Source organism: Cinclus cinclus, chromosome 3 (assembly GCF_963662255.1).
Source record: "Cinclus cinclus chromosome 3, bCinCin1.1, whole genome shotgun sequence".
Lineage (NCBI taxonomy): Eukaryota > Metazoa > Chordata > Aves > Passeriformes > Cinclidae > Cinclus > Cinclus cinclus.
In genome coordinates this window covers 114427237-114439133 of record NC_085048.1, presented here as the reverse complement: position 1 = coordinate 114439133, position 11897 = coordinate 114427237, and the positions used below count along the sequence as shown (strand labels likewise).

At 46.7% G+C, this 11897-nt stretch overlaps 1 protein-coding gene across 1 annotated transcript; it reads left to right on the top strand.

The window, feature by feature from the left end:
* Positions 1–2616: 2616 nt before the first annotated feature.
* LGALSL (galectin like) lies at positions 2617–6576 on the top strand. The gene is made up of 5 exons (XM_062489467.1): positions 2617–2661; positions 2778–2840; positions 3011–3099; positions 3569–3746; positions 6433–6576. The coding sequence occupies exons 1-5, from the start codon at positions 2617–2619 to the stop codon at positions 6574–6576; spliced, it is 519 nt and encodes a 172-aa protein (XP_062345451.1).
* Positions 6577–11897: the final 5321 nt, after the last annotated feature.

Here is an 11897-nt window from a genome sequence, read left to right as displayed (position 1 = left end):
CCTCTCCTTTTTCAGAAGAACAAGTAGAGGAGCTTATGAGCAGCACTCACCCTGCAGCTCTTTGCAGAGGGGAACCTTCTGGGAAGCTGTGTCCCAAGGAAGCCCCTCCATAGGTGAGAGTCATGGTGCTGCCCAGGCATGGAATCCTGCTCCATGGACTGCTGGGCAATGCAGGTAATCTTTTGCTGGAGAACACTTCCCTCAGAGAAACTACAGGAGTGACCATCATGCAGGCAGGACAGCAGCACACAGAGGCAGAACTCCTCTCTGACTGCCTCACACTGTTCATGGTATGCAGAGGATTTCAGCGTCCTCCTGGACTGTTACAGGCTAAGAGGATAACATGACGCACGAACAGACAGGCCACCAGAGCTTTAAAAACTCATGAATGTCCTTTTCCATCAAAATTTCACAATGCGGGTTGTTCCAGTCAATTCACAGCCAACAAAACAAATGCTGCATTTGTGCTAGTTTTGGGTAAATGTGCCAAAAAGACAAGCACAAGGCAAAGCAGCTAGCCAAATGGACAAGTCTTGCTATTAAATTATTCTGAAATGAAAAAGTTCATTTAAAACCAGCTACAAAACAAATACATAATGATGGCTTCTTCCTTCATAAAACATCATGCTTTGGCACAAACAGCTGGCTAGCCTGATTTTCTGTCCAATGAATTTAAATTTTATCCAACAAAGTGGCCCTCTGTACAGCAGAGAAGACAACGGGTTCTGAAAAGAGCTCTTTGAACAATGTGTAACACCATACAACTAAATTAAAAAAAAAAATTTAAAAGCTTAGGATGATTTCTGTTCTCTCTTAGACCAACATAAAAAGAAAACATAATGCAGCTCGTATCATCATCATCATCACAGTGAAGTAAGCAGCATACAGGAGCTGAAACACATCAAGCTAATTCCAGTTTCACTTTGTGGTAAACTTGTGAATGCACTCACCTGACCACTGTAAAGCCAGCTGTTTCTGATGTGTGATGGGTTCATGTTACTGCACTATTTACAAATTCAGTCTCCAGGATGACACTTTTCTGTGCGGTGATGAGACATTCAGTGTTTTGGCAAGAAGAAAACAGTGGTTTTCCCATGCCAAGACCTGGGCCACAGGGATGCTCACTGCCTCTGTGCCCAGCTGTGCTGGTACACCCTGACTTCGTGACTTCATGACACCTTGACTTCAGTACGTGACTTCCAAACACGAGTTTCTATGAGCGATTTCCAGCTGGGCATCCAGAGAGGAAAACATGCCCAAATTAGTGGGGACTACTGAAAAAAATAGCCAAGCGTCTAAACAATTGCACAATCTGTTTTTACACTCAGTACCTCTTGATTTCTCATGGCATCACCTACTGATTGCTAGTGTTTCCCAATGGACACCATCATATTGAAACCCTAAATATTGCAGTGACTTTGCTTCTCCCACTCCACTTAATGTAATTAATCCTCACAGGAGGAAGGACAGGGACATTCACCAACCCAGCCCAGTGTGTAAGCAAGAAGCACAAAGAGCCAAGGCACTCGTGTGAGGTCCTGCAGAGCACAGGCCAAATCCAGTTGCTGCATCACGTTCCTAAAGGGATGCTCATGTCATCAAATCCCAGTGGCGAAGAAGCGACAGGAAAGCCTTCCTCAATTCCCACCACCCAAGACCCTGAACTCATCCAAAGGGCCGGGACAAGCACGTTAGGCGGGTCGAGTCACTCCTGCTGCGCTACAGGCGAGCGATTCCCGGCGCGGCACCAGCAGGGCCGGTGGCCTCGGCCGGAGGTCGCCGTGCTCCCGCAGAGCAGAGCGGCACGGCCGCAGACAGCGCCGCGTTGTGTAACTACGGCCACTGCATGTCCATGGCAGCTCACCGGCACGGGCCGGATTATGCAATCCCCAAACCCCGCCGGAGGCTGCAGGCACAGCGGGCCCGGGGGAGCTGCGGCCGCACTCGGCCGGGAGACTCCCCTCCCTCACCTTCGGGCCTGAGCTCTGCCCACAGACCCCGCTCGGGGTCTCAGCCCTGTGAGGGTCCTCGCCAACGGGGCACGACGGAGGGTAGAGGGGTGGAGGTTCATTTCGGAGAGGCCAAGCAGTGTCCCCACCTCAGAAGGAAGGGAATCACTCTTCGCCGAGGTGTCCAAGCTCGGACATAAAGGTGATCCCTGACAGGATGGGCGCGGGGCTGCTGTGGCCCCTCCCCAGACACCCATCACCTGCGGTCGCCGGCTGAGGGGCCCGGGCCCACCGCGGTCCCCCCGGAGCCGCGCTCTGGCCGCTCGCCGAGGGACGGCCCCGCCGCGGGGCTGCGGACCGGAGGAAGCGGCAGCAGCCCCCGCCCCGCCCTGCCCTGCCCTGCCCTGCCCTGCCCGGCTCCCCCTCGGGCCAAGGGCTGGGCTCCCCGCCGGGCGAGGCAGTGCCAGCCGGCCACCTCCCCTCCTCCTCTTCTTCCTCCTCCTCCTACTCCTCCTCGCCTTCCTACTTCTGCACCGGCTCCGCTCCGGCAACGCCGCTACCCCTTCGCCGCCAGGGCTGCCACAGACCCCCTCCCTCCATCCCTCCCTCCCTCCCTCTCCCCCACCCTCCGCCCTGTCCCCAGCGCCGCCACCACCGCTTCCACAAGATGGCGGGGACCGTGGCCGAGCGGGACGCGCTGGTGAGTGCGGCTGTGGGCTCCGGGAAGGGGCTGGGGGGGCCGGGCAGGGCACCTGCGGAGCGGGGCGAGCTGGGGGGCTCCGCCTGGCCCTGCCTCAGCGCTCTCCTTTCTACCTGCAGAAAATAGAGGACGGGCATTTAAACAACTCCCTGGGATCTCCGGTGCAAGCTGATGTGTACTTCCCTCGCCTGGTAAACCACCTTTGTATTTGGTTTTTTGTTTCTTTTTTGGTGGAGGTGGTGGTGTATTTTATTTTGTCAGCCCCTTTACTCTCCCCCGCCCCCGCTCAGCTCCGGCTGCATAAGGGCGGCCGCTGCTGATGCCGAGCTGACCCTCGCCACCTTCCCCCTGTCCTTTCCAGATTGTCCCCTTCTGTGGGCACATCAAAGGAGGAATGAGGCCGGGAAAGAAGATCTTAGTTATGGGCATAGTGGACCTCAACCCCGAGAGGTAACACCTGGGCAGGGCTGCCCGTGCCGGGGGCACCGGGCCCGGGGAGGGGGCGAAGAGGGGCGGCCACCCACACGTACACACACACACACAAATCCGCACGGATCCCTCCTTTCTGGAAAGGATTATTTTTATCATTTTAAATATAGCATGCTGATTTCTCCCTTGACCCATAGAGGGGGCATTTCTTCAAGGGATTCCGTTTTCACTTGGGTATGAAGAAGCATATCAAACGTACATGTCTGCAAATATGTAGAGATACATGCACAACGCCATGTGCACACAGACGTGTATATTCCATAACCATGGTCTTGTCCCTGCTGAGCTTTCAGAGAGCTCTGAACAAGCTGAGCTGTCTTCCAGCCTGTGCTGCTATATGGCTTTAATAAGCCGAGAAATAAGACTGATGGCATTTGGGGTTTATTTGCTTTTTTCTGGCTTAATGAGAGCTGTTCTGTTTGTATTGAAGCTTTGGCATCAGTCTGACTTGTGGAGAGTCAGAAGATCCTCCTGCGGATGTAGCCATAGAACTGAAAGCTGTGTTTACAGAGAGACAGTTTGTCAGAAACTCTTGTGTAGCTGGAGAATGGGGAGAAGAGCAGTCATCTATTCCTTACTTTCCATTTATACCGGATCAGCCTTTTAGGGTAAGTACCAGTATGGCAGTGGCTTGCACCATGTGTGATAAAGTGTCATTTGATACGAGTTGCAGCAGAACCTGACGTGCCTTTCATGAAGTCACAGTGTAGCCCGCGCTGCTCTGGTTGAGACACCAGTTGCCGGTTTGTTTGTATCCATCAAGTTGCATGGAGATCCCACTGCTACGTGCAGCTGCAGGCAGTTCAGATGAGGCTGTGAACGCCTCACCTGGGCGCTATGACAAGTCGGAGGTTGTAATACTGTGTGATGAAGCGCAACTTCCTGAGCTTAGTTTTATAACCATAAATTAAGAAGTACCTCTATGTTATTAGTGCATTACAAGTTATTACTGGAGAATGTTAATATTCAGTGGGACTGCTGTATATATTGATGGTTTTTTTAATGGACATGCTGTTTGCAGTTTAGTGCAGCTAATAAGGATCATCTTCATCCTTTGTCTCCAGGGATATTACATTAAGGTTGACCATAGCTCTTCATGTTAGCAGATTAAACAGCTAAGCAATAGTGGTATTCTTTTCTGAACTCTGGGATTAAACCTTTCCTCAAATTTAAATCTGTAGTCACTTAACAATGGTGTACATGGAAGTGCTGTGGTGCTGTGGGTGGACTGGGTTGACCTAGAAGCAGATTCCCATCTGTAGTGTTTATGGTTATGTGAAGATGTCTTTGCAAATTAGGACTAACAAACTGTGCAGCTCCAGAGGGCTGCTTCTCTCTCACTACATTGAGGAGAAAAGGCTGCATGCCTTTTCCATGCAGCTGACCCAGAAAAACCCCTCCTCCTCCCTGTCCCTCTTACAAAACCTCACTGGCCCCTCTGCTACATGCCAGTGCTATGACCAGCTGCCAAACTCTCTTAATCCTTCTTGCCCCCAAGATAATCTTCCCCAACCCCAGAAGCTCCCCATCTCCCCAGATGCTTGGTGTTAAGAGGGTGTTTATGACTAGTTTCCCTGCAAATTGGTTGCGCTCTACTTGCTTCTACAAACTTACCCTCCCATCAGAACTGGCAACACCCTTTGGTGGTGTGAGAACTTGAAAAGGCTTGGAGGCTGGGTCCTGCTCCATCTGAGAGGGTTCCACTGCCTTCTGCACTGGGTGGTGACTGGGCCCTCAGACGAGCCAGACAAATTACCCAGAGCAAGTTTTGTGCGTGTCCCACTAATGACAGATGATGTTACAGGACAGTAGTATTGCACATCTAGCATGGGAGACTGTAGAAAGGGAGTTGTTATTTTGCCTTTTTTTCCTCCTTTTTTCCCAAATGCCCAAACAGAACTGGGGCTCCCAATTGACTTTGTACCTTTGATGGTCTCCCTCTCAGTGAATAAATTAGACTATTAAGTGTTCTTGCCAATTACTTGTGATCCAGTCCAATTAGCACTGTGGCGTGGCCGTGGGTGATGTGAAAAGCGGACCGTGAGCAGTGTTAACCATATCTTTTACATAACAAGGCCTCAGGCAGACACTGCTGCAGTGACACAGGAGCTCCATGGCAGCACGGCTGCTTCCCTGATACCTGGTGCACCAGAGAGTTCCAGCTCTCCTGGACTGTCTGCTGCCACTTCTCCCAGTGCAACGTGCTCTAAGTCACTTGGGTGTTGGTTCAGTCAGTTTGTCATGGGCCCTGTTCCCATTTTTATGCACTGTAATAGCAGCAGAGTCAAGTGTCTGGTAGCAGCACTTCACTCTGGACTTCCAGCTCTGGAAATGACCCAGGATTTACATGTGGCTTCCCTGAAGATTTTCTCCTTAGTGTGTCTAGACCTGGAGGTCTGCAAGGGCCTGTAAAAGTGCACGTTCTGTGCCCTCATGTCCCACCTTCCTGCCATGGCAGTTCCAGCAGAGCTTTACAACAGGGCACCCTCTCAAGCCACCCCAAACTTCAAGAATCTCCTAACATGTCCAAACTTGTTCAGCTCCAGGCTTTGTTGCTTTTCCAGAGCATTTCTGCAGGTCTCAGGAGGAGGGATGAGCTGTGTCCCTCCCTGATCCTGTTTGTGCCTCCTGAGAACTGCATAGCTGAATTCCCCGCAATCCTGCACTGCATTTCCTTCACTGCAGCCCCAGGATGGAGTCTAGTCTGACAGGGACTGTCTGTAGCCACAGGAGTGAAGGGTTTTTAGTTCTGCAGCAGCTGTGTATGTGTGTGGGAGGGGAGGACAAACTTATATCCCCTTTCCATGTTTACTCCCTTCCAGTGAATTGAAAGTAGTGTGGAAAGCATTGGAGAGGGAACTGCCTCCTTATGCAGAAGGAGAAAAAAAAAAAAAAGCAAAAAACCACCAAAACCACCAAAAACCAAAAAAAACCATACAAAACAACTTTGTATCAAGGAATGCAAGGTTTGGGTTGGAAGTAAAATTTCCTCCTGTTGTGATTAGCAGTTTGAGTCTGTTTCTGGCATTATTCCAAGACACAAAACCTTCCAGTAGCCAGTGGACTGGGTTGTAGTGTGCTTACTGCTACAATGTGAGATTGGATTAATGTCCCTGTGCAGTAAGAGCAGATCCATCATAGTGTAACTGGTGTCAGCAGGGCAAACTGGTCTCACCTTCATCTCCTGCGTGGCACATAAGCAGCACAGCGCTATTTAAAGTGCTCTTTGTGTGCTGTGAAACAACTTCCCAGTTACACTGTGAACAACACGCTTCACCATTTTGTCTTTTACAGGTTGAGATACTTTGCGAGCATCCCCGTTTTAGAATATTTGTGGATGGACATCAGCTGTTTGATTTTTACCACCGTATTGAAACGCTGTCAGCAATTGACACAATAAAGATAAACGGAGATCTTCAGCTTACAAAACTGGGCTGAGCTTGTTAGGACTGCAGATTCCAAACCAGCTCAGGTGCCATCGTCCGTTGGAAGCAGTGACAGCCGGCTCTGGACACAGCTATGGTAGGAAGGCTGCCCTGTTCCTTTTCTGCATGCAGTTCTTCACTCCTGTGCCAATGAACCGGGCTGTTTTTTATCCTAACGAAGAGCACTGTTGGTTTATAGACATTAAGCCGTTTTTCTTGGATCAAAGTAGCCCACCTGTGCTGGATAATCAAATTGGAATGGATTCAGAAAAACTTGCGGTCTCGTTTCAAGTCTCGCAGAAAAGGCAATCTCTGAAATGCAGCGCTAAAACCGGTTACCGAACAGTAGTGAGGACAAAAACAAGTTTTTTTTTTTGCAAATATTGTTTCTGCACTGAAGTGGAGTAGTGTAGCACAACATAGGGCCACGTGCTGATGTCCCTACCCAGGGCCTGAGCCTGGTTCCATGGAAATCAATGGCAAAACTCCCACTCACTTTAATGGGGTACAATCAAACTGTCTAGTCCTTAGTCAAGCACAATTCCCACTGATTTCTATGGCATTTTTGCACACACCTTGGAGCCTGCCCTTCTGCTGGTGTAAATCAGCATTACCTCCGTAGCTTGTAATGGAATTTTGCTGATTTCCCTCAGCTGCTGGTTTGGCCCAAGGACTGTGCAAAAACTGACTGAGGGTGTATCAACACAGCCTGTGTATTTTAGTCAGGGTATTTGCATAGAATGTAGATCGTTACGAGTTTTTGCACAATGTATTGTTAATACAATTTTTAAAACTTATCTGTAGTTTATTTATTTATACTCATTGTATGTATTATTAGTAAAAGTGAACAATCTTACTGACAATTAAGAACAGCAAAGTGTAAACATTTTGAATGTACAAAATGTCTTGGGTTCTTCGGGCAAACTTTACATATCCTTCTTGAAAAACCATGTTTCCTATTGCACATTTAGTTACATTTTAATGGAGCCCTCTAGGCCCTGGGAAAACATGGGCATGGTAGTTGGTGGGGGAGAACTCTGCATATTCACTAGAATCTGTTTTTCAGGGCTTACTGACTTAGCTGCACAGGATAGGTTTGAGTTGAAGTTGACCCATTTTAAAAACTTTAACAGCAAATTTGTAGGTTTTCTGTGCTTTCGTAACCTGAGAAAAAGTTAAATTTGGCAATCTCTTAGTTCAAAAAGAGAACCAGCTTCTTTCCAAGGGAGATGGGAAATTCTTTACACTTGTTTGAGAACATATTTGGCCTTTGATATGACAATTAAAACTTGTCTAGACAGTCAAGTTATTAATGCTTGAAAATCAGCTACTGCACATGAATAATAACTTTTCAAGTAGCTTTTTAAATAGTAGGTATAGCTGTATAAACACAGTCATTGTGCTACACTATAAATGAACACAGCCACTTTTCTTGACTTCTTTAGGACTAAATACACTTTTTTCCTTGGCTGCTCACAGTGGACTTTAGTGGGTCTTTCTGAGTAGTTGTAATGATGATATAAACATACATTTAGGTAATTTTGAAAACAACATAATATAGGGACTAAAACACAGACTATAAAAACATCCTTTATAGCACAGTATTTAAGAAAAAAACAAAAAAAGTATCTCACACACAGAATTACGTTAAACCTGCAATAAAAGTGTGTTTTAAAGCAACCAGAACTGGAATATCCAAAGTTAAGGGTAGAATGCCAATGTAAAGCTTCATTTTGTGCTAATTTGGCCTGCAGTTAAGAAGCCTTAGACTTGCAAGCTGAAATTCCAACTGTGGCTCTAGTCCAAAGCCTGTTGAGGTCAGTCAGAGTCCTCCAAGCATAGAAGCCTGATTCTTATTTCTTGCAAGTGCAAATCTCTTTGTAAAGCGGGGGGAGGGGGGGGGTTGTTGCTGCTATAGCAGATGACTTAAGAATCAGGCTGCCACCTGTAAAATACAAGTCAAAACTTAAATTTTAAGCCTTAACATTTGATGTTCCCTGACTTTTCTTCCTACTTCCAAAATAAAAGACAACTTGTTGTTTTCCAGATGAACTTTTTATCTGGTGTGTGGCTTTTAAGCTGTACGTCAGATTCTATTTGTACTCCAGATTGAACTGAAATGTTCCTGTCTTGCTCTGTTTTTACTCTTTTACATGATACATAATGACTGTGTCATTTTCCATTGTATAAAGAATGCTGACGGTGTTTCGGTACAAAATATATTCTTAAAAAGTATGATAATAAAAATCCAAGGGAAAGGTGCTTCTACATGAGGTATTTTGGATTTTTCTCCAGCTTGGAAATTCCCTATGGTTCCAAAGCTGATGCAGGCAGAAGATGAATTCTGTTTGGAGAGAAATTCAGCACCCTCTGTGCCTAGTGCTTTCTCCAGTTGGACATCCAAAGCCAGGTTTGCTGATGCAGGGCCAGTGGGAAATATAAGTAGCACCATGACCCTACAGTAGCACAAACCTAAAGGGAATCTCCCTGACAGCCCACCCCCCAGTAGAGATTCCCCCTCCATGCCTTTACTGTATCCTGGAAAAAGCATTTTGGCTGCCTTGGATTTTCACAGCCCCTAGATGTTCACCTGTCCCATGGGGGCCTGGCACAGCACAGTGCCTAAACCAGGGATGCCAAGGTGAACTCAGTGCAGTGTCAGGGGCATCTCTGGTGGGAGCCAGGGCCTGGTGATCCTGCCTGGCTCCTGTTCTCACCCGCTGTGCTGGGCACTCCCATTTGTTCCTGCTCCAGGAGTTTGTTCTCTGAGGAAAATGATCTTTTGACCCTGATTCTGGTTTTGCCTTTGCATAACTCCACCACCTGATCCTGCCCTGTTGTGGTTTCTGAGCCAGGCTTCAAGGCAAGAATGGCTGTGAATCCTCTTCTGATGGGTTATAGCTTGGCTGAAAGCTCAAGAAAGGGCAGAAAGTCACGGTTAAGGGAAACTTCCACATCTGTCTATCACCTGTTTGGAAGCCTTTTTATTTTGCTTTTGCTTTTGGCACTACTGGGCAATTTTAGGCAAAAAAAGGATGATGTCTGTGTAACCAAGGACAGTTCCATTCGTGCTTGACTTACACTGGCTGATCATGTTAAGAAGCAGCTGCAGAACACTTGCACATGCAGTGCAAGTCAGAGAAAACTGAGGCCTTAATTGTTTCTGCTCAGTTGGACTTTGGGTGAAATCCAAATGTTTCAAATGGGAGACTGTGCTGCAAAATTTATACCTGAATTTTTCAGTCTCCACACTTTAGGGATTATACATATCTTCATTTTGGATGTAAGCCCTAATAGAAATGAAATAAAGACTGTTTCTAAATTAGGCCAGGTTTATAAAATGCTTTTCAGTAGGGACAAGTAGTCTGTGAGCCTCTTGGAAGCTGCAGTTATTCAGGACTTCAGGAGTGAATGAACCAGCCTTTGAAATCTTATGCTGAAATTTATTAGCTGAATATTTCTATGGTTTCCTCTGAATGAAAAAGTTGATTCTGCAATGAAAGAGGTCTTGAATGGGTAAAACCCATGTAGAGTGGAAACACTCAGCATAGCTTTATTTTTCCAAAGAGGAAAAAGAAAAAAAATACCACTAACCAAAAAAAAAAATCACAACCAAATTATTTAGTTATGTTTGGGATTGGCTGTGATAAAGCTGATTTGATTTAAAAAAAAATCAAAACTAGGCCATTGCTTGCTCAGAAAGACCCTTGAAATATTTCAGTGTCATGTGAGGTAGTCTGTCTAAACATATTTCGCACAAACGCTTTTTCACATGCAGCTTGTTAAAACTGTTACAAAATACTTTCTTTTTGTGTCACAATTAGAAATGTTTGCCCCACCTTGAAAGAACATTTTGTACTAAATATGAATATGTTGTCTATGAGAACTTGCACTAACATATTACATTCTCCCTCCCCTCCCTGGCTAGTTTGAGCAAAAATAGGTGTAATATTGCTAAACTGGTTGAATGTGACATGTGCTTGAGGCCCAGCATCTTTCTCAAGGGCTGTTTTGAGTAAACAACCTGAAAACCAAAGGGAGAGCCTGAATCACTGTTCTGCTGTCCCAGCTTTCCACCCTTGTCACTCTCCTGCTGTGAGGCTGAGTCTGAAGCCCAGAGATTTTCATGCAGGGAACAGCACTGAGATTTTTGTCTTCGGCTTTGAAACTATCACTGTGGAGGAAACAAGACCAGAGTAGCTACAGCGGTCAGCAGCTTGGTAGTGAGGCTGGGGTAGCATGATGTGCTGTAGTCCTAACAGAGCAGGAGTTCACAGGGTGTTACTGGGCATTTCAGAGCCAGAGAAGGACACAGGCTATGGAGATGCAGGGCAGCTTCCCAGGGATGGGCTTTTCCCACATTTTTAGCTGCCACCTGGTGTAGCCCCTTACCAGGACTTGTGGCAAAAAAAAAAAACAAAACAGCATTGCTTACAAGCTTGGACAGCATGGATTGGTTCATGTTCCTACTTGCCTTATTTGTAAAAGAAGCTCCCAAATAAATAACAGGAGAATACAGGAGTAGCCACTCCGCTGAGGTATACTTTCCCCACAGACATTCAAGCAGTATATTTGATGTGGGATTCATTTGGCTTCCTATCCACAGGAAATGCTCCCCCCAGAGAACTCCAGGACTGTTTTCTGCATTGAGGCTGCACAGAGAGAGACCTTTGCATGCAGAAAACAGCAAAACAACAATTCTGCTGAGCCAGTTAGCAACCTCCCAGCAGCCCTGGAGTTGACATGACAATGTAAGGAGCAAGAGTCAGGAGCTGAAGGCAGCCCTAAATACCTGCTTAAGATAAGCACAGAAGTAAGGAAGAAAAGCTTACAGCACTGTAGGAACACTAAGTGACCTGGTGAGGGGTTTTGCAATCGTGGTATTGTTCTGATTTTCTCACGTGGATCAGAAAGCACACAGGTGAAAGTCACTTTGCAATGATGGTGTGCAGGGTTAGAACCAGGGCCAACACAAACAGGGAGGAAAAAAAAAAAGAGCTGTAGACGCCCTATCTGGCTTTTATACACCCTCTCGGCTCCTCCCAGCAATCACTGCTGTAATGAACATAGACAATTACTACAACAACGAGATTCAGCAGCATGTGCAAGATCAAAATAATAAACTCCTACTCTGCCACAGGTCTTCCCTAGCTCCTGTTGCTAGGCCTCTCCATCTGTCAACAAATAACTATGTTCTCTGCTTTTAAAATCCATGTCAAAAATCCCTTTGACTTTCATGGAAATAGGCCCCTAAGAAAGGAGTTATTTCTAGCTCTCACTCTCCAGTTATTTTCAGCTGGGGCATACTCTAAAACTGAGTTTATTTTTAAGTGT